We start from the raw sequence: 27,793 nt of genomic DNA on the forward strand, positions 1-27,793 counted from the left end.
AGTATCTATTGTAAAATTTCAATGAATGTATTTGGAAATACCGGATTATAAAAATTTCAATTGTAGGTTTTCGATTTTACTTCTTTCGACTTCAGAAAAAATCTTATGCTGTTCATGCGTCCAAAACGAGATTTGCCACACACAAATCCTGGACTCACACAATTTTTTGCCTCAATCTAAGGCCTCAGATCCTGTGTTTGGCAATAAATAGCAGAGGAGGCCGCTCACTGTAAAAAAAACAGGGAGAATTCATGAATTTTTCCAAATATTTTCAATCAAGAGGCAAGTCACAAAGCGATTTTAGAGCAATCTTAATAGTATCAATCAGATAATTAAAAATTTGAAGAAAAATAATCCAAAAATTATTATTTTCAATCAAAATACGAACATTTTCGGGCGAAATATTTAAATCGCCGCTAGAGGGCAGCAAAGTTGGCGTGGGGGACGCCAAATCGCATTTTTCTCATAATTTCCTCTCTTTTCTCATAATTTTCATACTTTATGATTTCCTGATGTGATCCTGACCAGGAGAGAAGGAAAATTGAGCGCGAGAGTGAAGTTATCGCATAGAAAAATACCGGAGGAGTTCGAATTCCAGTTTTTGGCAAATTTGTGACCTTTTCTCTTTTTCGCTTAAGTTGATAAGCCAATAATATTGCCAAAATAAGTAATATAAATCAAACTTTAAATAATAATTCAAGAAATTATTGAATAATCACAAAATTAATAGTCTCAAATCGCGAGTGACTTTCCCCTTGGATTCCAATCAACAGTAATCGACTCACCTAAAAGCATTGATGAGAAGAGGACAATTGGGATGACGCAATTAAGATCAATTAGGAAACCGAAGATTAAATTCCCCAAAAGGGCTCCGCCGCGACCAAAAGTGAGGGAAAGGGCTGCGGCCATTACTCTGAAAATATCCCAACAAGATATAAATACATTTGTTTGTCATTTCCTCCAAGTATGAAATTACAAAATCAACAATTTCGCCTCATTTATACTCACCTAAGATTAGTAGGAAATAAATCTACCATCACCGTGTAGACTAGGCTTATTCCGAGAGAAGTCAGTGCTTCAAAAATACAGGACAGAATGAGATTCTGCGTTGAATCAATTACAAAATAGAGACCAATAGTCACAGCTCCGGCCACAACGAGGCTGAATACTATAATTAAGACAATATTCGAGTGTTAGAGAGACAACAAAATAGGTGATTATTGAATGTAAAATGCATGAAGAGGCGTTATTTACCTAAAAAGAATCGTGCACCAAGTTTATGAACGCAAAGTGGCAGCCATAAACTAGTTGGAATACATGCTAAACCAATTATAATTGTGTGTATATAGACACTATCCTCAATGGGAGCTCCACAGAAGTCATCGATAAGAGTTCTGAAAATGTCACACAATTAAACATTCCAAATGATGCTCAGCCATTGAGAAACTCACGCAGCTCCCAAACTCACCCATTGACATTGCCCAGGACAATCGATGAAACATCACAAACAGAGGCTGACTGATCCGGATGAGCCTGTTCGTACTCCTCAAAGCGATAAAACAATTCCGGGAACCAGATCATCAGGGTGTAGTAGCTGAAAGAAGAGAGCATCGTTAGAAAACCAGTCTGCAATCGCAATTCAGCAGGAAAATCCACTCAACCTTGATGTTATTCCGAACTGAATGAGGCACGTTAAGGCGGTGTGCTTGAGATGAGGTGGCTTGCAGAGGGCCTTCGTTTGCTCCCATATTTCCGTCCACAGCAACTTGAACTCCTTCGGCTTCCTCATGCTCAGCTCACGGATTGACTTGTTCGTCTTCTGGCTAATCCCACTGCTCTTCTCCTTCTCCTTCAGTGTCTTTATGGGATAGTCATTTCGGTCATTTCCCGTGTTCGATTTGTACATGTCCTTGAGGACCTCCAGTGCCAAGTCAGTTTCACCACACTCAATGAGAAACTTTGGACTTTCCGGAAAGAAGCACAGCCAGACGCCGAGAAGGAGGCTCGGAAGTGCACAAATTGCCACAAATAGATTCCAACTATTAAATAAGAAGGCATTTCGGTCTATCTTTATGTTCAACGGAATTATTATCCATGCAATTCCTGGTAGAATGATTATACCAACAGTCCAGAACATTTCCATCCAACATAGAATCTTTTCTCGGTACTTTGTCGGTTGAAATTCACCCAAATATGGAAAGCAGATTCCCATTGCGCCTGTTATTCTGTTAAGAGACACATAAATTCATTACAATTAATGTATAGTGAAGACTGAATTGGCGGAAACAATGCGCATTAAATGAAAGTTAGAACCAAGGGGGAGATATTATGGGCAGAACTGATGTACAGCTCAGAAATGTTTCAATATTTTCAATATGAAGCGTCCAAAAGTCACTTTCAGAAGAAATCAACGCATTAATTGGAGACAAAGAATAGTTCTTTTCATATTTCTAGGTTATGTTATGAATTTAAGACAAACTTTGCCACTAAATAACCTTCAAAATCATTCAATCTTGCTCCTAAATTGGTTTAATTTACAATTTACTGACACAATAATAAAGAAATTTGGTGAGGATCACAAGTTTTCATTGTTAAAGATTGCTCATAACCTCCAAAATATTTGTTATTGATACAAAATTATCTATTTTAAGAGCTGTTTGACTGATTCAGAACTCTAAAATAAAAAATTTCAGTTCATTGTTGATTAGTCTTGCTTTTCAGTAGCTTCTGAATAGGATTCTTTCAAGAATTCTTACAATATCCCAATGTAATTTTTAGGTTATGTTTTAAAGTGCATCCAAAAAACCCATTAGTCATTGAATCACATCATAATATCTGCAGGAAACATCAAAACTTTCTCAAATGGCGTTTCTCTGTAAGTTTTCAGGGTCACAAAGTAAAAAATACGCATTTTTTAGGACAAAAATTCCTAAATTTGAGGTTATGATACTTTTTAGGCGCATTGGAAAAATCTATGAATTTCAGAAAAAGGTGTAAAAATATGGAAAATAGATGTTTTCAGCATTGTCAATGTTCTGGAAGTGCCTGTGATTATTTCCCCCTTGGTTAGAACGATGAAAGAGAAATTTCTAATACATCATCGTTGTTTAATATAGTATTTCACGTGGGAATCTCCTCAAATACACACACCGAAGGTGTCACAGGGCGGATAATTAGGTGTCTTCATGGAGAGGTCATTGAAATTATTCATCACAACAGCTCATAAACACTTATAGGAATCTCACCCGAATCCATTGAAGAACCGACACAGCATAAATAGCCAGAAATACTGTGCAATGGACGACGTCAAACCGCAAATTCCGTCCAGTAGGAGAGACGCAATGAGGACGATCTTCCTGCCCTTGGTGTCTGCGAGGCAGCCCCAGAAGTAGGAGCCGATCACCATGCCCAGCATTGGTGACGCCGTGAGCCAACCTTTGTCCTCTGATGTCATCTGAAAATCGCACGTAGCCGAAGGCAGCACAAAGGACAAGATTGTGATGCCTATTGCTGTGTTCATGTATATTAGTCCACAGACGGTCAAGAGTTGATAGTGAAACTTTCCGAATCCCGTATTCAGGAGGGCATTTTCGTAGTCAGCCCCAGTGCTATCCATAAAATCCAGCCCTGCGATGAGGCGAGAAGCATCAGCAACATTCCACATAGTCTTAGTTCTATGATAATTCGAATAAACTCACCCATTTTGTAGCGTGGTTGGGCAATTGGTACTACTTCTTCCTCTTCTTCGTCGTGATCGAGAAATGCCAGAAAGCCAATGTCCGAATTATCAAATTCTTGGACATCAACCAGGTTTATTGAGTCCAGTTCAAAGGTATCACGGCGTTTCAATAGCGGATCCAGTCTAATGCCTTTTGCGCAATTTCAAAGTCACAGGATGACGCCTAAATATTATCACGAATTATACTTTTAATAAATTAATTAATTTCCACTCACAAACAGTCTAAATGAATTAATAAAGTGAACAGTCACTCTCATCAGCCACATAAGGAATATTTACAATTGTCAATTGACCCGCCGAAAGTGTAAATAAACCCTAACGCTTTCGCCAAAAACCGATGACGCGCGTGGTGGCTTAAAAAAGATCTGAATTAGTGGCTCAATCCCAAAAGTGTGGATCTTTTCTTCTAACACAGCACAATCACTTAGGAATTTTCCCACTAGCTCACAGAAAAAGTGTTCCTTCTCCCTTTGGTCATCTCACACGAAATCAACTAAAATACTGTGAATTTTCCATATCTCACATGAAACACTGCCCAAATATCCATATTCAATGCATTAATACATTATTTAGAACACCCCGAAAGAGAGACAATCAATAATTTTCCGTGTGTTTCTCTCTTGTTCAAGGTGATGGAGTTTTTCACCCTCTTCACTCTTCCTTCTTCACACACAGGACATTTCCGAGTGCAGCGACGGAAAAGGACAAATTTAAATTTAGCACCAAATTCTTCACTCTTTCTTTTCTCTATTAAACTGTGATGGGAAATATTTCTCTTTTTGTCTTCAAAGTAATACTTTTTCCTCCTTTCCTCTCTTCGGGAGCACTTTAGGAGTGTGTCTTTATTGAACAAATGACATTATCTAACTAAACCATACATATGTGAATAAATAAAATTAAAATTAGATTGTCTCAATAGAACTAATATGACTTTTTCCTACCACAGGGACATTGATATTGAGAATATAAAATGCAATTGTGTACATGTCTAAGAAAAGCGCATTCTTCTCAGTATGTCTCTTTGTCATTAGTGTACGAATTATAATCATCACTTAGACAGAAGTTTCAGAGAGAGAGAGACATTCAGCCATTCCCCACCAACCTTTCCTTCCCTACCATTTTGCAATTTCAATGATCCACTGTTTGTGTATGTTAGAGTTTTAATTAAAAAAGCATGGCTCATGACCAATCTTCGGCCACTAATCTGTTGCACTTGCCACTGAATCTATCATTGGGTGAGCGCGACAAAGCTGCTGAGCTGAGCTCCTTGTGCGCTGCCGCAACCCCACAAGATCTTGGAGACTCCGGGCGAAGCGAATTAGAGGTAAAAGTTCAATACCGGCGCGAGAGTGCGGAAAATTGCACTGAAATTACGCACTCGCGCGGTAATTATACTCTCTGCACCGCCTTGATCCAAATACCTAAATAATATTTTAACGTGAACTTGATCTTGGCAAAGAAGTGCCGGGCATGTCAACACTCAATCCAACACCCATTATTTGCAGTTTCAACCGCCTCATAATTGCACAGCCACGAGCGATTGGCGCCAAATTCCATCGCAGCCGAAAATCCCATTGGAGAAATTGGAATTGATTCGCAATCAGGGTTGGAAGTCGACGCCAGGGAAGCACGTGCTGAGAGACCAGACGACAACAGCGTCCGGGCATTCCTCTCTCGCTTTCTCGCCAGCTGCCCGTGCAAAACTGCAAATGCGCGCCAATTCTCAGGCATTTCCTAGCCTCTGTCGCTGCCAATTAAATGTATGTGGTTGTGAAATTTAATTCATCAATTGCCGTGGGCTTGTTTGTGAGGTAGAAATGTGACGAAGGGAGAAGACAAGACACTCCGCCGTGTACTCAATGCACCACCTTTCAGCATTGCTAGGAAAAATAAGGGCCTGATAAGCAAACGCTTATCACGAACTGGGCCCGCAAGATACCCTAATTTAATACAAACATTTCAATCAGCCATAACTCGGGTTCTACGGCAATGAAAAAGAAGTATAATCTCACTTTGGAAACGTCTTAAACTGGACTATTAAAATGCCTTAAAATTAATTTTCAACATTTCAAAAATATTATTACTGACATTAGCGTCTCTAGCGGTGGTCAAATAAACTTCTCTTGTTTTAAAAAGTAGTGGAGTTTTGCAAGAACCTTCCAACGAGCCCAAAATCGTAATGATCGAGCAAATAGAACCGAAGTTATAGCTATTTAAAATAGAAACTTTGAACCGTCATAACTTCGGTTCTTTTACATCGGTGAAAAGGTTTGACCTACTTTTAGACACGTCCTGATCAAATATTGACAAACGGTGAACTTAATTTACTAAAGAGCGCCAAGTGACGTCTTTTGGTGAAGAAATGATAGAATTCGAGCGGTAAACAACGAAGATATGAGCCGGTAAAGGTGTGAACTTTGACCTTTCATATCTCTGCTCCTAAAACATCAGGCTCTACAAATAGGATATCATTGGAAAGGCTTCGACCTCAGCTTCAACACACTGAAATTTAAAGAAAATGCACCGTATTTTCTCCGAGATAATTGATTTTAAGTTTTCACAAATCCTTATTTTGACTTCAGCGCACCTAGCGTAAGTTTTATCAAGTTATGATGTTCAGATGAGAGGAAGCATTTCATGAGATCTTTCCAATGAGCTTTAAATTACTCAAATCGGATAATAAGAAGCGGAGTTATGGTATTTTAAGTTTCGAAATTAGGCCTTAAATTCTAAGATCTTGAAGTTAGCTATTAACAAATGAGCATTTTTGATCTGCCTGATGTCATTTTAGTCGATTTTGCGAGTTTTTATGCTTTTGCGCAATCACAATTAGAGCGAGCTTTCGTTCAGCTTTACACGTCAATTACATTATTGCTCTACCCACTCATGACATCTAGTTGTGTCACTATCAATCACGGTGTGTGACAATTTCTTAACAAGCGAGAATCAAGCATATTTTTGAAGATATGCGCTTCAGCACATGATTGTAAATGCGTGCTGATTAAGCCTCAATTAAGAATTTGGAAAACCACATTGGAGATTTATTCTCCCTCGCGTTTTCATGGCATTTCTCTCTGTCTCTCTCTCTCTCTCTCTCGCCATCGCGGGAGAAAGGATTTGTACTTAGAGTGTGTGGCAGTGAAGCTCCCTTTAATTGGGTGGGAGAACAAAATGCTGTAGCTGATGAATCTCCCCCACATTAATGATGACATGTCGTACGACAAGCGCAAACAATATAAGGATTACGACTGTGGCCTGTGGTCTTGGACTTGTCTACATAAAAACATGAGAGAGTCAAGCACATCGACAGCGAGAGGCCACGATACAAAAATACCCATACAATATTAATATCCTCGCGGGTATTACATACTTCCTAATGGCTTTAAATACTAATTGGAGGAAATTTTCCACTACGCGTCGCAAGTCAACACTCACTTTCACTCAAGATTTCACACAGAAACTCCTCTTCACACACTTCTCACACTTAATCCCGAGCAATATTCAACACAGTATCCTTTTCCCCACTTCACTATGACTACTTATAATGATATTTCCTACGCGGAATTGATCTTAAAAATAGATCTTCTGTCTACATGAAACGGACACGATGAGAAATTTGTGATTGAATTCGACAGCCATACTTCACACGAGCCTAACTGTTTTCTACCCCACTCAACGGATGATCCTCACAAACTTGATTGCAACTTGCCTTTAAGTGCACAAAAAAAGATGTGCTTTTGCGACTCCGTCACTGGCCGATATTTAAATTGGCGCACGCTCCGATGATGTCGAACTTTTCCCTGTAAAATCGCCCAGTTCTCGGCAAAACGCAAGTTCATCTTCAAATCTCACTCCGTTCGGATCGTATTCGCCGTGCGCGTTCTCAATTCTAGGGACAATATTTTCAAGGAAGACGTGCGATATTCGAGGAAAATCGCACCCCAAGAACTCCAAGTAATCCATTCTGCCACTTCTGTGAGTTGAACAGTGCAGAATTTGATGTAATATTATTCAGTGAAACTCTTAATTAGATTATTTTAATACTCTGCGATAATACTTGGCAATTCCATTCACTAATTCTCGACCTTCCAATACGAAACTCTTCCTTCTCCCAGACAGTGTGGAGAATTGCTGGACAATCATGGAGAAATTACACTCATATCAAGGCTTTGCAGGACGTTTTCACGAGTGGCGTGACGAAGTGAAAGACAGTTACAGCAATTGGCGTGAAAGTGGCACCTGTGAATGCTGGGAAGGTGTTAAGAGTGGCTTGAGAAATTTATCATCTCTCATTCGCGGAAACAATTTGCCAGAACATCAGGACTTTTCCCACTTGTACAGGTAATTATTGTCCTCAATATCCATCACTCATTCCAGTGGTGAATTTCGGTCTCAAAGTGACAAATCACCTTGGGACTCATCGCACGCTGTTGCTTGTTTTCACTCTTTTGCATTTTCCGTGGTGTTTCCCGATGGTTTATCGTTCTCAATTTTATTTGTGTTTGGATCACAGCGTGAGGTCCGACAATCTCCTTTTATTATTGTTGGCCATTTTCATTTCCCGACGACGAATAGAATAATAAAGAAAAACATCAGCCTCTATATAGCTACAGATTGTCTCTTTGTGTAAATTGCAGAAAATCTCTATACCGAACAGTGTCGCGATGATATGAGCACAGCTCAGTGTGAAGTTATAGTCTTTTCACACATAAAGACTCCATTATAAATGTCGTTGCAACTTTATTTTCATAGCATTTTAAATAAGCTGTCAAAAATGCGAATTCGTAAATTCTAGATCTGAAACATTTCATACATTCATATATTCACATATTTCGTCGCGTGAAGACAAGAAAAAGCGGAAAATTTACGTGAAAATCAAGGAAATAGACAATAATGATGTTTTTATGTCGATAAACACATATTTATTGGATTTTCTGGCCATTTGTGCACATTTCAATGCATCAGATTGAGGTTATGTGTTTCGATTGTGTTAAAATGTCACAAAAAAGACATCGTTTTGAACATTCTAGTTAGGAAAATCTTTCAAGAATCCCAACGGAAGTCGCGATTCACTATTTCGTCCTGTTGACAACAACTTCTTCGAGTTTAAAAGTTGAAATTCGTATTAAATAAACTCCCAACGTTGCCTTGCAACGCTTTCTCGTTCGTTTTTTATTCGTACTCTACACTAGCGCCACCGAGTGGCCGCCAATATAAGCTATGAAAACTCAAAGTTGCAACGACTCAACTTGCATCTTGATTTTCCACCCGGTACTGTAATTGTTCCTCTTTCTTTCTCTTTGGCTTTGCAGGAGGAAATCGCGACGGGAATTGGTGCGAATATCTACCGCCGTGATGGGCATTGAGTTTTCCTACGCCGCAGAAACGGCTTTCGTATCTCCGACTCTTTTGAAAATCGGAGTTTCCCACCAGAAAATGACGATGGTGTGGGCTTTATCGCCTCTCATTGGATTCTTCCTCACACCAATTCTTGGCTCCTTAAGCGATCGCTGTCGCCACTGGCTTGGCCGAAGACGTCCTTTCATCATTCTCCTCTCTGTTGGTGTGCTTCTGGGTCTGCTCCTGGTGCCGAACGGAGAGAATATTGGCTATGCTTTTGGTGATTCAGAATTCAATGACACATGGTCAAATAGTTCCCAAACTATCGTCCTTCCTCATCGATCATCTGCATCAGATTCCACGGTGATTGAGACACCGGAGAGAGAGAATTATCATCCCTGGGGCATCTTCTTCACCATCCTGGGAACCGTTCTACTCGACTTTGACGCTGATGCCTGCCAAAGTCCCTCCAGAGCGTATCTCTTGGACGTTACACTGCCGGAAGATCACGCAAAAGGCCTCTCGACATTCACCATCATGGCAGGCTTGGGAGGATTCATGGGATACTCTCTTGGCGGCATCAATTGGGATGATACGGCCATTGGAATTCTGCTGGGAGGACATGTGAAGGCCGTTTTCTCCCTAATCACAGTCATATTTGTCATCTGTGTTTCTTACACTGTCACCAGTTTCAGCGAAATTCCACTGGATTTGGTCGAAAGACAAACACAATCAGATGTTACAGATCAACCACGTGACATTCCCAATCGTCACGCAACTAAGAGACACTCGGCAGAGGTTCAAAGTGGTCTGATAACCCATAAAAACGAGAGTTATGGCGCACTAAATGAAACTGAAGATGATCATATGCTAAGCGTACCAAAGAATGTAAGTGATTCTCTCTTGAACATTGAAAAAGGACTTTCTATTTCACAAATCTTCTCATTTAGAATCAAAAAAGAAGATACACACTCCCACCAATTCCCATCAATGTCCCGAGAATGCCTTCAGAAGAGGAAGAAACGGCAGAGACAACATTCACAGAAAATGTTCAGGTTCCAGTTCATGTTCCTGATCAAAATCAGGAAGTCGCTTCGCTATCACACTATCTTCTATCAATAGTCTGGATGCCCTACTCACTGAGAATCCTCTGTCTCACCAATTTCTTCTGTTGGTACGCGTTTATCATCATCATGCAATATGAAGAGAGCTAATAATGTGTATTCATTAATTTCAGGTCTGCTCACGTTTGCTACTCACTGTATTTTACAGATTTCGTGGGTGAAGCTGTATTTGGAGGAGATCCAAAGGTTAATAGCAAAATATTCTGTCAATTTTGAGAAATCTAAGCTCAATATTCACTTTAAGGCCACTGAGAGTGACCCAAAAAGGATTCTGTACGAGAGTGGTGTTCGCTTTGGATGCTGGGGAATGGCGATGTATTCGCTATCCTGCGCCTGTTATTCGCTCATCATAGAGAAACTGATAAAGAGATTTGGTGCCAAGCGAGTCTACATTGGCGGCCTTCTCTTCTACTGCTCCGGAATGACACTGATGGCTCTTACCAAACATCGCATTGGCGTGATTCTCTTCAGCTGGACAGCCGGCGTTATGTACTCAACTCTCTTCACAATGCCCTACCTTCTCATAGCGCATTATCACTCCCAGGGAACTGTGAGTAAAAATTCGTTTTCTCAATCGATCGAGGACTAAAGAATTTCCTACTCTTTGCGCAGTTTGAAGTCACTGCTGAAGGCAATGCGAAATTGGGCACTGAACTGCGAGGCCTCGGAACAGACGTGGCAATCGTGAGCAGCATGGTGTTCCTAGCTCAATTCATGCTGTCTCTCTGCATGGGAACAATTGTCTCCTGGTCAGGAACAACCACGGCAGTTGTGAGTGTTGCCAGCTTTCTCAGCTTCTGTGGAGCACTTTCGGCCACACAAGTAATGTACCTCGACTTGTAATTGCTCACAATACACAATTCTATGCAAATATCAAATTTTTATGTGTGTGTGTGTGTGTGTGCATTTGAAAAAGGATCAAAGTATACAGTATCAATGTCTTAAGATAGATTGTAAGCTTATTGTATTCATCTGTGTTTCAAAAAATATATACTCACTCGGTGTATTTCACGTGATTGTTTCTCACCCACTCTCTAATTTCGTAGATTATTGCGACACTTCTCCAGAATGTCCTTCTTTATCATAGTGAAGTCTGGATGCAATTTCAGGACTTGCTGACACACATCAATGGCATCGGCGAATCTCTTGCACTTCATATAGTGATACGCCAATTTGTAGCCAATTGTTGGCTTGGATTTGCCACCATAACGCCATGCTGCATCGTAGTGAGTTGCCGCAGAGCGATAAACTTGCTCCTTCTCCGCAATCATGCCGCACAATTCGTACGCCTTCGCACAGGACTTGTTGTGCTCAAGAACACGATTCAGATACTCAGCTGCCATTTCCATCTTATCTGCAAATCCAAACACAATTCATTAACAAGTTTTTATAACTAAGTCAGAAGTCGTTGCAACTTTACAGATTTCCTTTTTCAGTTCGTAGAATTTACGAAACTGGGTTGCAACTTTACGCTTTTCATTGTTTATATTAGCGCCCGCCAAACGGCGCTACTGCAAAGTACTAATGAAATCGGGTTTTGGACTATGACCAAGAGTCGAAGAATGTCCAGAAACACATAACCTCAATTTAGTGCATTTAAAAGTGCACAAATGGATAGATAAATTCAATCAATTTATCCCAATCAACCTATAAACATCATTACTATCTATTTCCTCGGTTTTCTCGTGAATTTTCTGGCTCTTCTTACTTTCTCGCGATGAAATATATGAATTGACTTCAAGTCAGTTTCAGATCTCGTAGAAAAATAAATTCCGCGCTTTCGTAAATATTATGAATCGTAATAGATTATTGAAAATGTTATTAACATAAAGTTGCAACGACTCCTCACTCTCCATAGAAACTTACTGGCTTGAATATAGAGATCAGCCAAAAGAAGCCAACATCTCTCCAAGTGTTCAGCATCCTCGAATGTCCACGAAGACTTTGCCACGCGCTTCAGCTGATTCTTCGCCCTCTGAGACTGTTTCAGCATCACATAGGCAGACGCCATGCCGAGTATTGGGCCCACATGTTCTCTATACTCCTCCTGACTGGCGATGCTGAGAAATCCATTCAGCGCCCCTTCGATGCTGGGCTTCTGCCGCGTGGCGAGCAGGATAAAGTTCTGCAGCAGTTTGTAATTCAGGGATTCATTGTCCATACATCCTGGACGAGGTTTCAGCTCCTTCAGCAGCCGTTCGGCTGTGCGAATTGCCATGATTTGAGGATCTCTGAAGTCAAACTCACTGGTCTCCGACATGTTCTCATTCGGCAATTCGCCATCGGGATTGATGCAGATCTCAATCATGTTGAATATCGCCTGTTGGCCCCATTCGGAGTCCTTGCGGGCGTTGTTGAAGTAGCGCAGAGCAGAGTTGGGATTCCCAATGTACCACTCATAGAGGCCTTTGCAGTAGTTCAGGCCAGAATCAAATGACGGCTGAACACAGCTCTGCTCCGCTCTGACCAGGAAATCCGTGGCCTCAGTCAATTTCGCCGATCGACGCATCACTTCAATGAGACGCGCCAGAGCGGTCCAGTAAGTTGGCTGATTGACGAGCAGCTGCGAGAAGTGATAGGAAGCCTTCTCGAAATCCATCCTGCGAAACGAAAGGTCCGCCATCATCACCGAAGCAGTCTCATTGTTTGGATCAATCTGCAAAATCTGCCCACAAGTCTGTTGGCACTGATCCATGTTGTTCACTTGCATGAACAGCCGCGCGATGGACGCCAAGATGTTAACATCTTGAGGTGAAAACTTCAGCGCCTCCTTGTAGTGATGAACCGCTTGATCATTGTCACGCAAGTGAATGGATTGTTCCGCCATCAGGACGCAAATCTTCGACAAAATTCTCCTCTGTTCAGGAATCAACGAAGACTCCAGATTGAGACGCTGTTGCACTTTGTACTGATTGTCTCGCGCCTCCTTCAGCGTCGACAGAGATGAGTTTAGATGTCCAGCCTTCTCCCGAACGCGTGCCAACAGAAGCAACTGCTTTGTTCTCAGCTGAAGCACATCAACATCCTCAAGATCATCCTTCATGGACTCAATTTCATCAATCAACGTCTGTTCGGCATTCGTGAATTGCTTCAACTTCAGATAAAGCTCCGCAAGATCGAGCTTGAGCGGAGCATTTTCCGGATACATTGTCGCTTCTCTGTAGTAATTGATTGCCATGGTGTATTGATGGGTCTTCACGTAAGCTCTGCCCAACTTACTGGCCAAGTTGGGATCACGCGGATTGCGCTTCAGAGCCTCTTTGTAGGCATCCAAGGCATCGTCTGGCTCCTGAATAGACATGAAAGCATCCCCTAGTATTATATACGTCTCAGGTTCGGGATATTCTTCCACCAGCTCTCGAAAGCACTGAGCAAATGCCACGCGATCCTTTCGGTGAGTCAAGTAAATATTAGCCATCTTCGTCTTTGCCTGAACATAGTAAGGCTGTCCGGATTGAATGTTTCCCAACAATCTCAACACAGTATCAATATTTCCATGGCGAAGTGACAAGTCTGCATTGGCAATTACAAGTCGTCCCTCTTCAGAAGTTCCCGTGAATTCCTCCATTGCGTCCTGCATGAGCTTTGTGGCGTCTGAATTCAAGTTCATCAACATGTAAGTGTCCACCATCTCAAGATAGAGTGTCACTTTGTCTGCCAAACTCAGACTTTGAGCACTTTTGGGGGATGAATTTGCAGCCAAAGGCATGGAAACTTTCACACTCATCGCCTCAGTGTTGACACCAATCAAGCTCATGGCCATTAGAAAGCTCTTCAGCGCCTCATCATACTGATGATCGTTCTTCTGAATGATCCCATTGAAGAGATGATAAGTGGGATTCTCGCGCACCTTGAAATTGTGACTCAGACAAATCTCCAGATTCTGCGATGCTCGCTGGAACTGCTTCTGCTGAATGTTGATCTGCGCAGAGAGCAAGTGAGCCTCTGAATATGTCGGATCAATGTCCGTGAGGATGTGCTGGAGTGTGTTTGTCGATGTGTGCACTTCACCGCAGAGAAATTGCACCTTCGCCAGGAGGAAAACCCCTTGAATCAGTCCCGGACAAGCCTTCACAATCACTTCCAAGATATTCAGGCTGTGCTTCAGTGAAATGTGCAAATTGTCGCGTGAGGAAAGAGCACCCATTGACACGGACACTTGAATGGGTGAGAATTGAAGCAGATCTCTGGCCACTTCCAGCAGAATGTCCGGATCAAATCGCCTGAGATATTCCGCCCCAAATGAGAGAGTTCTCAAGTTTTTCAATTGAATCTCACAAGCCTCCACCATCAGCGCTATTGCCTGCTCTGAGTCATCGTGCAGGAGTTTCGATGACATCCAGAGCAAGAGCGGAAGCTTCGTGCTTCCCTGGATTTCCGTGAGGAATTCTATCTGTTGACTCACTTGCTCAGACGCTCCAGACTCTGCCAATTGGCAGAGAGTCAATCCGCAGAGTGCTTGAATAGCACTGTCATCGACTTTTGTGGCCACCTTGAACTGCTTCGTCGCCTCTTTCATCTTCCCCGCCAGATACGCATGATATCCCTGTTCGGTGAGGAAAATCGCATTCGCCGGCGACAACTGATTGGCCTTCTCGATGAACTTCACCGTCTCCTCCAGGATCATCCCATTGCGACCGCACACGCGCGAGAAGAGCTGCCCAATGTGGAAGTACAGCTCAGAATTCGACGGCTCAACTTTGCTCATGGCGGAAAAGAGTTTCTGCAATTCTCTTGCTCCGCCACCGTAATTCCCATCGCGACACACCAGAATCAGGATCTTCACGCGCAACGCTTCGATGTTCGTCGGCTCCAGGTTGAGAATCCTCGTGGCCGTTTCCAGCGAGTGATCCCAGTGCCAATTCGCCAGCTGTGACTTCATCTTCTCCACCAGAGGAATGTTCAGCTCCGGATAGCGAATGGAGAGTTTATTGAGAATGCCAATGGCATTCTCGTAATCATTGATGATTTGATAGTATCGCACTTGTCCAAGGCTCGCATCGATGCTCTTTCCGGACTGCAAAGCGCCTTCGAACAGCTCAAATGTTGCTCTGTTTACTCGATTTCCGCCCAGCAATTCCGACCATCCTTTCAAGCTCAAGGCATCAGGAAAGTTGCTGTTGAATTTCAATGCTCTCTCCGCATATTCCTTCGCCTTCTCGTACTTCCCAGTCAGAAGGAGAAAGACTGAGGCGTAATATGCCGAAAAGGCAGTCAATTGCTTTCTCTCCTCCTTCAACTTTGCATCCAAATTGATGAGGGCTTCCTTGTCCACGACAGCACACCTCTTGTGGGCGAACATCAGGGCTAAAGTCACCGCCATTGAGTACTCCTTCTCACCTTGCATGGGCGTGAGCTCGCGAATTCCCTCCTGATTGCGATTGCCGAGAACCAGAGCGATGCCATTGTAGAATCTGAAGGAGAGATTGCCAGAGAACTTCGACAGGCCCTCAAAGGAGCGATTCTGCATCGAATGGTAGAACTTTTCTCGGCCGTAGTGTTGAATTATTGACTTGAAATCGTGATCATCCATCTTTTTAACTAGTTTTCTATCCTAATTTCCCCTTATAAAGCTGTATCCTTTTTCACCGGCACTCTTAATGTCTATGCGACGTACTTCTTGTACTCAGAACCGTATTTCTCCAGGTAGTGTTGAAGGAAATCACAGTGCACTTTCATTTTAAGGTTCTTCTCAGCAACATATTTGAAGGCACCCTGAAAAGCCGACAGTGAAAATCAATTTGCAGAAATCAATTAATTTCCCTCAATCTTACCTGTGCGAGAACTTTTCCAACTCCTCTTCCGTTCAATTCCTCAGGAACTTCTGTGTGATCCAAGTGAATTATCGATTTCTCTTGACGGTAGAAGAGCTCAGCCTTGTGCGTCTCTATGGGGATATAAAACACACCATTCTTCGTATCCTGCTTGATATCGTCTACTGTGAGAATTCTTCCGGAAGCCAACATTCTACTTTGCGAAATGCTCCAAATTGCCTGAACAGTTGAACGTGCTGAGCAAGTGCGTGAAAACATCTAACGATAGGAAACTAAAGAATAGATTTGCGCTCCCAAAACACCAATAAAAGCAGAAATATAAGGAGATATTCACCTGTTCTTTTTTTTTGTAAACACAAACACAGAAGAATTTTGATGTCAAATTGAAAGCTCTCTGAAAATCGCTTCAAACTGACATCAGCGCCAACGATTCGAAAGAGAAACTTATATTTGAAGAAGAACCATCGGTTATAAAGTGGTATTAATTATTTCTTGCTTTTCCCGAGGGTGGTTCAAGTGAAGAATGGATGAACCGTTTCAGTTGTTTCACTCGGAATAATAAAAGAATATCCAGGAATGGATATTCCTGGATAGGAGGTGGAAAATTACATTTTAAGCTTTAAAACGAGTTCTTAGGAGAAGTTTCAAGCCCAAGAATGGATAATAAAGGGTTAAAAGAATGTAAAAAGGCAATAAAAAAAACTTTCTCTCTTATAAGAGGAAATTATTTTGAGTATTTGAAAGAGTTTAAGGCGAAGATTGAGAGAAAAATGCCGATATAAAGCGATAAAGTGAAGGAAAATACACAAAAAAGGAAAGAGAAGTGAAAAAGAGTTGTGAAAAAAAGCGTTATTGAAGGAGAATCGAACTCGTGACATCAGTATTTGAGTGCTAAATTCTCTTACGAGATATATTTGCGCTGGAACTTCTGCAAGTCTTTCGGTCTAGACGATTTTCCCTCGGTTTTTTCTTATTATTTTCAGTATTTTCGTTGTTTAATATATAGAATTTGATAATTGTGCCTATCAACTTTTGTACATATTCCTAAATGCAGATTTCTGATAATTGTTGTAGATGGAAATAAGGAAATGGTAAAATTTATTTGATTTTACAAAATGTATACAAAACAAATTGATCACTTATTTCATGATATTCCTAACGTACACAGGCAGTGAAAAAGTATACTTAAGGAAGTTTACATACAAATACAGAATAACATGTGCTGAAAATGAATTTGAATGATTCGGAATGAAATTCATAACAAAATGTAAAGTCACAAATTAATGTCTCGTCTGGCTTTTTCCTTATTCAAAACATTAAATGTGAGAATTATTATAAAATGCCCAATGAATCATTGGTGAGTTTTTGTATACATGGTGACGAAAATGAGATAATCGAGAGTGTTTCGGCCACATTGAAGTACGTCGTCGCAAAAGTGGCAATTAAGCCAAATGATATAACAAGAATGGATATGAGACAGTCGCTGTGAAGAATCTCACAATATTTTCTAACACTTCTCCATTTTCTACTCAAGTGCTGAGTTTTTGCGGAAGCAGGGCTGTAAGTTATTGTGCCATATGAAGACACTTTCTTCTCAAAATTGCTTCCATCGTCGTCGAGTTGGTCCATCTTCCGATCAAACACGTCTTCCAGATGGAGAATGCGTGTGAAGAAGAGTGGCGGGAGGATGAAAATTAATGGTCCTGTTAGGGTGCCTCCTATTAGGCCCATCACCATGTCAAACCGCGGAAGCAATTCCCCAATAATGACTGCCAAGCACACGAGAGAAGATCTGATGAGACATCGCTTTATGGTGAAATCTCGCGATGCTGATAAGATGTCCTCAATGTGCTGAAACAGGGCGGAATTCCCGATGGCACTGGAGAGACACAGCTGCACGGTGACCAAGAATATGATCACGTACAGTGACCAACTCCTGGGCAGGATCTCGAGGATGTTGGGCGTTGTTGACGATCCGTACTTGAATGCCGCCAAGAGTGTTGTAATTGTGGACAAGATGACTGTGACAATTATGCCCAAAGACACGGCAATGCCGATGTTTTCCCTCTCGTTTCGCCTCATGTCCATCTGAATGGTGAGCAGCATTGGATGGATGTCAAATTGAAAGGCAATGATTCCGTATGCTTTCAGCAGATTCTTCACACTGAAAGTGGTAACTTTCATGTCCTGGATATTGACGATGGACGTGTTTGCGTCACTCTTGTCCATTTCAATACAATACCAAGTTAGAATAGCCACACAACTCGTGGTGATCACAGAAACTGTTGCCAATTCTCTGGAAGATTCAAGAAATCATATTAAACATCTGCCAAGAGGTTGTTAATATTGGGGATGCAGTGTCACTTGACTCAAGATGCACAGAAGATCTTCAGTGCATTTCGTGTAAAGAACGGAAAAACAGATACTTTATCTTGTTATTTCTTCAAGATTTGATTATAAAATTATTATGCACGACTTTGAAAGAGTGGAAGACGAATTTCTTAGCTGAAAAGTTTGCAAACACCGCAAATAATCGTGATGCTGTAGCACTCAGAATCTACATTAGCAACCCCCTGACTTCTGCACAAAGCTTAAATAAAAGCTCTCCTCTTACTTCATATTCTTTGGACTTCCCAGCCACATGATGGGACAGATGAAGATTCCGATAACGATGAGCCACAGGCAGAAGGATAAGTTGAAGGAACCCTCGGATATTCTGAGCCCCAAAAGCTGCAAATTCTGCGATGCCACGAGGAGATTCGGTATTCCTCCGCCAAACACCGTGATGTCCAGCAGAAAAGTGACAAAGACACTCATGTACTTCCCATAAGTGAGCTCAGCAATTGCCGCATACGGATATCTGTTCTTCTCAACAATACTCGGTTCCAATTTCTCAGCAATTATCCAGCACTTGCCCAAAATGACGCCAGTGTAGATTTGCACAATGATTACGAACACCACCAGAGGAATTCCGTAGGGACCACAAGAAATAATGGCTTCCGGAAGAGCCACAATTGGAAAGACACCAAACAAATCAATTACACATAGAGTGGCGAAGAAAACTGAGAGATTTTTTGCGGAAGTTTCTCGCCCACTTTCACTGTTTCTGCAATTGCAAATGGATTTCCAAATTTCTTTGATCACCATAATTAATGGGAGTAAATCACAGAAAGTCCAGCTCTTCACCGTGTGGTTTTCATAAGAGTACTGAAAAATTTAACAAGGAATTTATATTCACTTCTTGTGACACACAAATGCCACGCAATGTTTAGGTATGTACTCTCATTGCACTTCTTATTGCCAAATGTCTTGCAAAGACATATTCTTGGAGTCAGATTCAGCCCTGCTTTTGAGGAAGCCATAAAAAGCTTCATTTGCTGTTTGGGTGTCGAGTATCCAACGAACTTTGCTGCGCATTCTCTTCACCTGAAAAGTTGCGTGTATGTTAAACTACTATTCGTAACCAAACAACGTAAAACATTAAGGTTTAGTGCTGAATTTTTTCCAAAAAGTAATAAATTATTCTAATTATAAATATGAAGCAAGTCACAAGGAGATTTTTGGGGAATCTTAATGGTATTAATCAATTATTTCTTTATTGATTATTACTTTGTATGTAAAATAATCGAAAAAATGATTATTTTCCAAGTAAAATGGCAAAACAATCAAAATTTGAATATTTTCGAGCAAAATATTTAAATAAAGCAAATTATATTTAAATATTTTCTGGATATTCAATAAAATATTAAATATTTGATTAGTTATTCCACATATCGCCGCCAAGGGCAGCCAAGTCGGCGTGGGGGACGCCAAAATATTGCAATAAATCACCGAATTTGATTGGCAAACAAGGCAGAAAATGTAAAAAGTAATAGTAAGAAGCAACAGGATAATAGAAAAGTCTCCTTTTGTGAACTTTAATATTTGTTTGCTCTACAATGCTCCATCCTAGATGGCGTAACTTATTGTCATCAGCTGAGCTGGAAAAAGGGAAACACGAGAGTCCTTTTGATTGATTTTCTATTGTGCTTTCTATTTCCTAAGTTTATAATATTCAGATCAATACAATCATCATTTGCCATGTGAGTATAGAATGCATGTTATTCTGCTTTAAGAGCTTTAAGTGAGGAAAATGCGTTACACATAATATGGATGAAATACACGAGATTTACAAGCAATGTTTACGGAAATTTTCCATTCATGAAAGCTGTCAATTTGCTTTACACATTATCAAGGGGCTTTCAACTTCATTTTTATAGGATTACACAATTTGCTTAATATTAGAAAATCATTTAAATACATTTGACAATTTTGAATTCTAATTACGGGATTGTTTGGTCTTGTTTATACTTAAATTAATTTGTCAAGCATTGAAGTGATTTTTCTAACGTGTCGTGGAAAATTAAAGTAATAAATAATCTCATCATATTTCGTATGTTCTAATTGATGATCCATTGAATTGCCCTTTCCTCAAGTGCATGCAAGGACAGTTTGTTTCAGTGCAAGTGGAAATGTGTGAGATAAATAATTCATTCGGCATTGGAAATGCAATTGCAATTCTGATGATTGCACTCAGAGAAAGTTTGCAGCGTCTCACAAAAAAGCCATGAGTTTTTGTGACTAATTTATTAAATCCTACAATAAATTCATTAATACAAACATTAGAATTCACATGGTAAGAGAGATAGGAATACCAATATTTTTTACACAATAATATATATTTTTTTCAATAATTTCATCATGAGCCTTAATATGTAGATAAATTTTGAGGAAAATTCGCCGATGTCATGAAAATTTCTATCTCTTGTTGCCCTTTCGCATCCCAAGTCGACTCCAGAAGCTTTGCTTCTCACTTCCGCCAAAGTCACCATTGCCACCTCGCTTCTTGTGATGCTCCACATCCTGATAATCGTAAGTCTTTTGATGGTCACCGCGAAGCATGTCCAGGAAATTGTCTGACTTCCTCATGCGGCGATTGTCTCCAAATCTCAGGGCTTCAGCATTCAACTCGGCCTTCAGCTGATCCGCTGTTGGATTTTCCACTTTAAACTCATTGGGATCATCCACGAAAGCTTGCTGCAAATCGCGCATTATCTTCTTTCTAATGGTCTTCTTCATACTCAAGTGTCTCTCAAGGGTTTTCACATCGCCATTCGATGCACTCTTGTCGCGCCGCTTCTTCGATTGCTTCCCACTCGAGTGAGTATCATTAACTGCTAAATTGCTGTGGTGTAAATCGCCTGTCTTCTGCGTTCCTCCGCCAAGAGATGAGTAGCTCGAGAGCCCAAATATGTCCCTAAGATGGGGAATGGATCGCTCTGAAGACATTCTGGATCACTGATGGAAAATTCTCTTGAAGAGTCTTTGCAGATTTTGCGAGAAATAAACCTTTCTTTGAGTTAATATTTGTGATGTGTGATTTATCACTAGACGATTGACTCCATGTCCTGCAATTATAAGACAGAAAAGCAATCATTAGCATGATAATATTGTTTCCTTCCATTTTATTACACTAGTTTCCTTGAGACATTGTTATATCGCGGATTAAACACTAAAAGCCTTCAAAGTAAACGAGTACGAAATTGCCATTGAGATTTTCAGAGGCTTTCTGGCACTTAAACACAGTTTTTTCTCACGCCAGTAAAAGTGATGCAAAGTGGAGAATTTTGGTTGAAGTAGAATTAATTTTCTACTTTTCTCAAGGGTCAGATAATACAGTCATAAGTGGTGTACAGCTCAGGCAGAAGTACTTAAGGAGTGGAAAAATCTACAATATTCCTTTCATACGTGTTTCTTTAATTGATTAATAATCCAAATTCTCTTAATTTCCTTCGATTTTCACACAGAAACAAACGTAATAATCTTTTTCGAGGTTATGTAAGGTATTAAGAACAGATTTAGTGAATTCTAGCACATAAATTCAACTAGTCTTTTGCAGAATAAATCATTTGCAAGCAATTAATGGTGCTTTTTGATCCTTAAATGTGAAGAAACACAACAAATTGTGCTAAGATTGAACATAATCTCAAAAATATTCATTTGAACTTGGAAAATGTCCATTTCAAAAACTTTCTGGACAATTTTTACTGTGAATCAGCAATTTTAGGATCATTGGGAAATTATAAGAGATGTTTTTGTGATCTAGAAAGCTTGCGAAATGAGTTTTTTTTAAGATCTCCTAATAATACTTTTGAGGTTATGTTCAGAAAACAGCGCTTTTAAGACGATTCATAATGTGGAAACAGCATAAAAAACTTCAAGTTCTTGAAGTGTCAGGTAAATTTGGTAGTGTTTGGAAGTGGTGTACAGATTTTAGGCATATTATCTCCCCCTTGACTTTTCCTTTCATTAGCACAATTACAAATCATCACCATTATCGCATATAAGATATTTCGCAAGTCATTAATTAGAAGAGGGCGAAAAGAATTGAAATATGCAATATCCGTTGAGAATTTTACCTGTACACAAAATCACGATTGCTTGGTATTAAAATTTTAACTAAATGTTAATCAATAATAAAATATATATTGCTTAACCGCGCAAACCTTCATTAGCAAAGTAGATTTTTACTTTTAGCTGCGCGAGTGGAAAGAAATGAACATTTTGTGAATATCCAACATACAAAATGAAGAAGAATGTACTTGTGTGAGAGTGTAAAAAATCACGTGAATTGCTAACAATGAGAAAAGAGGTTACACGTTGTGCAATAAAAAAGGTCATTAAAACCATGATGCATACTAACGCCATAGAGAGAGATGAAAAGATTCTTATCATTGCTGTTTTAATGCTTCTTTTGTTGCCTTCTGTTTCCTCCCGAGAATCGCCAGTATTGTAAATCCATCAATTCATACTTTGATGTATGGAAGATCTGAGAAATTTGTTATTAAATTACTCCGCTGGCTTAATTCTTCGTGCCCTGATTTATTTTCTCAGACGTAAACAAAGTGTAATAATACAATTGAAAGGAAATTATATGTTGAAAGTTTCTATCGTGACTTTGAGGTCGTATTCTAAATTGAAATATCCTTAAAAATTCATTTGAAAGCTATGCTAAAAAATGCATGGCAAATTTTCAAGACTAGATTGTCATTTTCGTTCTCTGTCTCCAATTAAAAGTACAATTATTTAATTAAGTTTACAACGCGTGACGCCATTAAGATTCTTTTATTCAATGGAGTGTTAGAGTCTGTCTTTTAAATTGTTGAGAATCTCACGATTCACATTCATTTCTTGATTTCACCTTCTCTTTCCATGCCTGAAATGCAACAAAAAGAACTTCTCTTCTAGCATTTTCAGTTTAGAAAAGAATTAATTATTGGAGCAATACTGAGATTAAGCCACTTAATTAATTACACTTAATTGTGGTGCAACTTTATGGTTCAGTTTATTTGAATATATTCAAATGAAAAGCAAAAACACTGCCTATTTTGAGATTTGACCACAAAAAGGCAACAAACTCTCGTTTTTTCTCTCACTCTTTCTTGATCACATCTTGATACTTAAACGCTGAATTCATTATCAATAAATAATGTGACATGATGAGAGATTTATTGAATGAAATGCCCGATTGAAGTACATTGAATTAATTTTCGCTGTTTTTGCCGCTTTTTCTGTCTTGTCCACCGAAATGGTTTAATTTAATTCAAAGCAGTGTGTTGAGTATTTCTGATAATTCTCGAAGTGAAAAACCGGTTTTCCTTGATTGGTTCTCAAAGAAAATTGCGGGAGGAAGAGGGGCGGACAAATGGGTGAAAAAAGCGCGCCACGCGGGGAAAGAGTTGCTGTGAAAGAAGTCAATAAAGTGCACACAAACAATGATGATTGCTATAAGTGTAAAAACTCCTTCGCACATAACATGGTTGAGTCATAAACGCGTTTTAATATCATTTAACACACAACTTCATGACATTTCCACCACGCTTCGTTTATTGTTCTCCTGATCGTATTTTTCTCCGCAGCCCACACAGATTGCAATATTGAATTGAGGAAAGGTAAAATGGAGTTTTCCTACACCTCAAAAACCGAGAAAAAAGGAATCTACTCAGAGAATATCAATTGAGAAAGTATACATTTGCACAATTTAAGCCATACGCTGTATTTCTCGGTACGATATAACACATCAAGAGAGAAAAAAGGAAAGTTTAACAATAAGTTACATGCGTGGTGATTATAATTTCATTTTTTTTCTAATAGTTATAATAAAATTATTTCATAATCTAATCTCAAAGACAATGAGTGCTTTTTTTTGGCAAATATCACAATAGGGAACCTTGTGGCAAAATTATTCGTGAAACAATATACATTTCGTTCATTAAATCACTTAATTGGTATATCATCCTTCACAATTCATTCGCGTTTTTTGTGTAAACTTGCCAAATGTGGTCATATGAACGTGAGTATGAAGATACGATGAGTTGTGATAACTAGTTTTGGTGTTTCTAGTACAATTTCATTGAGTATTTTCTTGTATATGACGAAAGTAAAGGCAAAATGGCAAAGCAACGTGAAACTGAATACCATTCGGTGGATGAATGTGAACTAAATACGAGAATGATCCCAATTTTATCTTGGTAACCTTTTACAGTAAAGTGTATCAAAAATCTAGGGGGAGATAATCCAAATTTGTAGTCTGTTTGCCCACTAATTCTCAAAATATAACTAATTTCTTAAGTTCCCATTCAATATTTCTGTAAGAATCGACTTGAAACAGCGTTTTTGGGTGTCTTTTCCAACCATAAATTCAAAACATTTCAAGAAGATGTTAAAAAAAAACTCGATTTGGAAGCTTTCTAACTCAAAACTGTTGATTCAGAGTCTTATTCCTCCCGAAAGTTTCCTAAATAAATCAATATTTCAAGTTCAAATCAATATTTTCATTCATTACATAACCTACAAAAAATTTAATGATTGATTTTGCGTGAAAATCCAAGGAAATCCACAGAATTGGGATAATTTTTCAATAAAGACTGACTGTATTATCTCCCCCTTGTCAAAAATAAATATTCTCAATTCCAGAATTCTTATATGAAATCGCAACGATTTCCCAGAATTTATTCAACAGAAAATTTCACCCTTTTATTTTTTCATCTTCTAATTATTGTGTGTTTATGCATATAAAATGGTTACACAATTTGATTTCAACTGTAGAAAAGCATATACATAATCATTTCACAGTATCTTTGATGAAATGATGATTTACTTTTGCTCCACCAAACGAAGAATACACAACAATCACGAAAGAATTGCACTAAGCGAACCATAAACACAGTATAATTGCAGCGATGTGTGGTTTATGGATGTATTTGTACGCCAGCATTATTGCCTCAAAATGCAAATAGAATTAATAATTAATGAGGATCTTCCACAAACCGCAACTCATTACCATTCTAATAGATTTAATCAGTTCGAGCGGATAATATTTTTGCACAGCACTTGATCAAGAGGAGAATAATATTTTGTTATCACTGAACGGTAAAAGAAAGAATCTTCTTCGTCTTCAGCTCGGGATAGACGGAAGATTTTGGTCTCAATGGCAAAAGAGAAAGAGACTTTTCAGCTCAGCATGATCTCTCTGTGGCATTATAACAAAAGGTGAACGTAATTTGAATAAATATTTGTTCTTTTTCCACTCTTTTTCCAACTTTTTTTTATTCCATAAACTACATTTCCAGTTGTCCATTTCATCGCAAAACGAGAATTAGAGCGCGAAATTTTGGACGCTTGAGGTGGAAAAACAAATTTTTTGCTCGATTTTTGAGGGGTTTTCAAGAATTCATACTCTGGTGGTTTCTCTCGCGTCACCCGAGAAGAAATTCCAAGGTGAAGAGAATGAACATGAATCAGTTGGCTGAGAATAAAACAAAGAGATTTTGAAAAAGTCAAAGCCATTCAATGGGAAATGAGTTCTAGACACTTTTTTTTAGTGGTTGAGAATCAGCAGATGGATTAACAGTAGCAGTTTTCCAGACATTCACACCAAATAAGAAGTCATATTAAGTGTGCATTGAGGCAGAAGTGTTCATACATTGATGAATATTACCTTTTTCGACTGCGTGGTTCAATTCACGAAGCAGCCATGAATATTGAGGTGAGGAAGACGCCTGATGTGAATGATGAGGAATAACTATTTCCCCTGTCGTCGCCTTGGCATTTGCCTCAGCCTCTGCATCTGCCACGGATGATCGTGGAGAATCATGAAGAATTTACTCCCAATAGTTCACGAAAACTCGAGTGTTTGCAAAGTTCAGCGACGACGAACGAGCGTCTTGAAGATTGTTGTCTCCCGATGATGCATTACCAGCTACAGACACTGAAGATCTTCTCTCGACAATTGAGAAAATGTACGTGCATGACTTCTCCACTCCAGTTAAATAATACTTGGGATTCCAATTTCACAAGAGGAAGCACACGACATCACTTCTATTCACCAATCTCTCGACTTTCCAATAAAGGCCCGGATGTACATTGTCTTTCACTCGAAGCCACCCTTTTTCACCTGCCTTTTTCCACTGTTAGAAATGCTACTTTCACTCATTAAACGCTGTCCCTGGTCAGAATAATCAATTAGAGGCTGATGGAAAGAATCACAAACTGGATCTCACTTAGAACAGAGTCTGAGATCTTTCCACTGAGTTCAACTCCACACGACTGAATCACACTCTGTGACTGATCCAGTGCGGGACGCCGAAGAGCCCGCGACTCGCGCAACTCGATTATGTACATAAATGTTGCTCGCGATCGCACATATTATCCACTCACGGAGGAGAAATATGTGAATCTATCTCCATTTCAACCATAAAATCAGATCATTTCGGTAGAATTCGAGTGAAATTCATTTCCAAAAGCCTGAAAACACAGGGAATTTTCCATTGTATGATTAGAGCAAGGGGAAGATATTATGACTAGAAGTGATGTACAGCTAAAGCAGAAGTGTTTAGAAGTGAAAGTGCTTGAATATTTCCAATATTAGGCGTTTAAGAGTTAATTTTAAAGTTAATTAACGCCTAATTAGTCTTTAGAAAAGTTGAGCTTTTGTGATTGAATGTTAAACTATATTAATTAGATGAAAATTGATCATAACCTCTCAAATATTATTTCAGTATATAAAATTGTCTATTTTACGAGTTGTTTGATTGATTTTCTACTCTAAAATACCAAATTTCAACTCAATAAAGAGTTTTAACATATTAATATTCCCTAGATTTGTCTTTAGAAGATTCTGAACAAGTTTCCTTCAGGGATTCTTTTGGATATCTCAATGTAATTTTTAGGTTATGTTTCGAAGTGAATTCAAGAAAAAACGATTGATATTTTGATTCACATCAGAATATTCGTTGAAAAACTTCAAATATTTCGAAAATACTGTTTCTCTCTAAGTTTTCCAGGCCATATAAGTAAAAATTGCGTCTTTCTCGGGACAAAGACTCTCAAATTTGAGGTTATGATACTTTAGGCGGTTGGAAAAAATCAAAACTCACGTTTTAAACACTGTCAAAGTTCTGGAAGTGTCTGTAATTCTCCCACGGAAATTGTGGTGTTCACAGTTCAGTCGTATTATCTCCCCCTTGGATTAGAGTGTATTGCAAAGTCGAATTACCTCAATTCGGTTGTATTATTTTGGTGAATGTGTGCTTCATGATATGCAGCATACATGGAGAAAATCTCGTTAGGCGTTACAAGTGAAAAGAGTATGAAAAGACTGTGATATTGTTTGCTAGATCTCTGTATTGATGATTCTTATGGGTTTCCAACATAATTATCCAGACGCTGAGAAAGACTTCTCCGTAAGATTGTCTCGAAAAATCCACAAATCTCAG

The 27,793-nt window shown here is 39.4% G+C and overlaps 7 protein-coding genes across 11 annotated transcripts; 2 read left to right on the top strand and 5 right to left on the bottom strand.

The window, feature by feature from the left end:
- Positions 1-6: 6 nt before the first annotated feature.
- Positions 7-7,431, bottom strand: LOC132257470 (synaptic vesicle glycoprotein 2B-like). 5 transcript variants are annotated; one of them, XM_059754385.1, is made up of 9 exons: positions 7,175-7,431; positions 3,699-3,902; positions 3,246-3,627; positions 1,662-2,225; positions 1,469-1,594; positions 1,255-1,394; positions 1,009-1,168; positions 786-913; positions 7-227 (listed from the first exon to the last, which is right to left on the bottom strand). In XM_059754385.1, the coding sequence occupies exons 2-9, from the start codon at positions 3,700-3,702 to the stop codon at positions 172-174; spliced, it is 1,560 nt and encodes a 519-aa protein (XP_059610368.1). In that variant the 5' UTR covers positions 3,703-3,902; positions 7,175-7,431; the 3' UTR covers positions 7-171. The 5 variants fall into 5 exon arrangements, with proteins under 5 accessions (XP_059610368.1, XP_059610365.1, XP_059610367.1 ...); XM_059754382.1 differs by having other exon boundaries at positions 7,110-7,431; XM_059754384.1 differs by having other exon boundaries at positions 3,699-4,092; positions 7,110-7,431.
- Positions 4,639-5,560, top strand: LOC132257472 (uncharacterized). The gene is made up of 2 exons (XM_059754387.1): positions 4,639-5,063; positions 5,245-5,560. Exons 1-2 carry the CDS (start codon positions 4,914-4,916, stop codon positions 5,518-5,520), a joined length of 426 nt encoding a protein of 141 aa, XP_059610370.1. The 5' UTR covers positions 4,639-4,913; the 3' UTR covers positions 5,521-5,560.
- Positions 7,432-7,742: 311 nt separating the features above from the next.
- LOC132257469 (proton-associated sugar transporter A) lies at positions 7,743-11,063 on the top strand. The gene is made up of 6 exons (XM_059754380.1): positions 7,743-8,080; positions 9,052-9,967; positions 10,030-10,253; positions 10,317-10,389; positions 10,448-10,753; positions 10,816-11,063. Exons 1-6 carry the CDS (start codon positions 7,881-7,883, stop codon positions 11,044-11,046), a joined length of 1,950 nt encoding a protein of 649 aa, XP_059610363.1. The 5' UTR covers positions 7,743-7,880; the 3' UTR covers positions 11,047-11,063.
- A 1-nt stretch (position 11,064) lies between these two features.
- LOC132257468 (tetratricopeptide repeat protein 21B-like) lies at positions 11,065-15,736 on the bottom strand. The gene is made up of 2 exons (XM_059754378.1): positions 12,070-15,736; positions 11,065-11,557 (listed from the first exon to the last, which is right to left on the bottom strand). The coding sequence occupies exons 1-2, from the start codon at positions 15,734-15,736 to the stop codon at positions 11,238-11,240; spliced, it is 3,987 nt and encodes a 1,328-aa protein (XP_059610361.1). The 3' UTR covers positions 11,065-11,237.
- A 71-nt stretch (positions 15,737-15,807) lies between these two features.
- Positions 15,808-16,252, bottom strand: LOC132257474 (protein NATD1). The gene is made up of 2 exons (XM_059754388.1): positions 15,978-16,252; positions 15,808-15,918 (listed from the first exon to the last, which is right to left on the bottom strand). The coding sequence occupies exons 1-2, from the start codon at positions 16,233-16,235 to the stop codon at positions 15,808-15,810; spliced, it is 369 nt and encodes a 122-aa protein (XP_059610371.1). The 5' UTR covers positions 16,236-16,252.
- A 1,057-nt stretch (positions 16,253-17,309) lies between these two features.
- Positions 17,310-19,394, bottom strand: LOC132258405 (proton-coupled amino acid transporter 3). The gene is made up of 3 exons (XM_059755730.1): positions 19,297-19,394; positions 18,592-19,083; positions 17,310-18,273 (listed from the first exon to the last, which is right to left on the bottom strand). The coding sequence occupies exons 1-3, from the start codon at positions 19,392-19,394 to the stop codon at positions 17,310-17,312; spliced, it is 1,554 nt and encodes a 517-aa protein (XP_059611713.1).
- A 500-nt stretch (positions 19,395-19,894) lies between these two features.
- Positions 19,895-26,586, bottom strand: LOC132258237 (uncharacterized). Its single transcript, XM_059755447.1, has 2 exons — positions 26,017-26,586; positions 19,895-21,424 (listed from the first exon to the last, which is right to left on the bottom strand). Exon 2 carries the CDS (start codon positions 21,303-21,305, stop codon positions 20,775-20,777), a length of 531 nt encoding a protein of 176 aa, XP_059611430.1. The 5' UTR covers positions 21,306-21,424; positions 26,017-26,586; the 3' UTR covers positions 19,895-20,774.
- Between the last annotated feature and the right edge of the window lie 1,207 nt (positions 26,587-27,793).

Source organism: Phlebotomus argentipes, unplaced genomic scaffold (genome assembly GCF_947086385.1).
Source record: "Phlebotomus argentipes unplaced genomic scaffold, Phlebotomus argentipes genome assembly scaffold_4, whole genome shotgun sequence".
In the NCBI taxonomy this organism is placed as follows: Eukaryota; Metazoa; Arthropoda; class Insecta; order Diptera; family Psychodidae; genus Phlebotomus; species Phlebotomus argentipes.

Bases quoted from the DNA above. Each gene is read 5' to 3' on its own strand.
- LOC132258405 (XM_059755730.1), bottom strand. From the start codon at position 19,394: ATGCGCAGCAAAGTTCGTTGGATACTCGACACCCAAACAGCAAATGAA. The intron at 19,084-19,296 runs GTCTTTGCAAGA...TTGCAATTGCAG, and splicing joins GAATCTGACTCCAAGAATAT to AAACAGTGAAAGTGGGCGAG. The intron at 18,274-18,591 runs GTAAGAGGAGAG...TGAATCTTCCAG, and splicing joins GGAAGTCCAAAGAATATGAA to AGAATTGGCAACAGTTTCTG.
- LOC132257469 (XM_059754380.1), top strand. From the start codon at position 7,881: ATGGAGAAATTACACTCATATCAAGGCTTTGCAGGACGTTTTCACGAG. The intron at 8,081-9,051 runs GTAATTATTGTC...TTGGCTTTGCAG, and splicing joins GACTTTTCCCACTTGTACAG to GAGGAAATCGCGACGGGAAT. The intron at 10,754-10,815 runs GTGAGTAAAAAT...CTCTTTGCGCAG, and splicing joins ATTATCACTCCCAGGGAACT to TTTGAAGTCACTGCTGAAGG.
- LOC132257468 (XM_059754378.1), bottom strand. From the start codon at position 15,736: ATGGATGATCACGATTTCAAGTCAATAATTCAACACTACGGCCGAGAA. The intron at 11,558-12,069 runs GTAAGTTTCTAT...TTGGATTTGCAG, and splicing joins TGATCTCTATATTCAAGCCA to ATAAGATGGAAATGGCAGCT.
- LOC132257474 (XM_059754388.1), bottom strand. From the start codon at position 16,235: ATGTTTTCACGCACTTGCTCAGCACGTTCAACTGTTCAGGCAATTTGG. The intron at 15,919-15,977 runs GTAAGATTGAGG...TCGGCTTTTCAG, and splicing joins TTGGAAAAGTTCTCGCACAG to GGTGCCTTCAAATATGTTGC.
- LOC132257470 (XM_059754385.1), bottom strand. The intron at 1,169-1,254 runs GTAAATAACGCC...TCTTAATTATAG, and splicing joins TGGTGCACGATTCTTTTTAG to TATTCAGCCTCGTTGTGGCC. The intron at 228-785 runs GTGAGTCGATTA...TTTTTTTTACAG, and splicing joins CTTCTCATCAATGCTTTTAG to TGAGCGGCCTCCTCTGCTAT.
- LOC132258237 (XM_059755447.1), bottom strand. From the start codon at position 21,305: ATGTCTTCAGAGCGATCCATTCCCCATCTTAGGGACATATTTGGGCTC.
- LOC132257472 (XM_059754387.1), top strand. From the start codon at position 4,914: ATGGCTCATGACCAATCTTCGGCCACTAATCTGTTGCACTTGCCACTG. The intron at 5,064-5,244 runs GTAAAAGTTCAA...CATTATTTGCAG, and splicing joins CCGGGCGAAGCGAATTAGAG to TTTCAACCGCCTCATAATTG.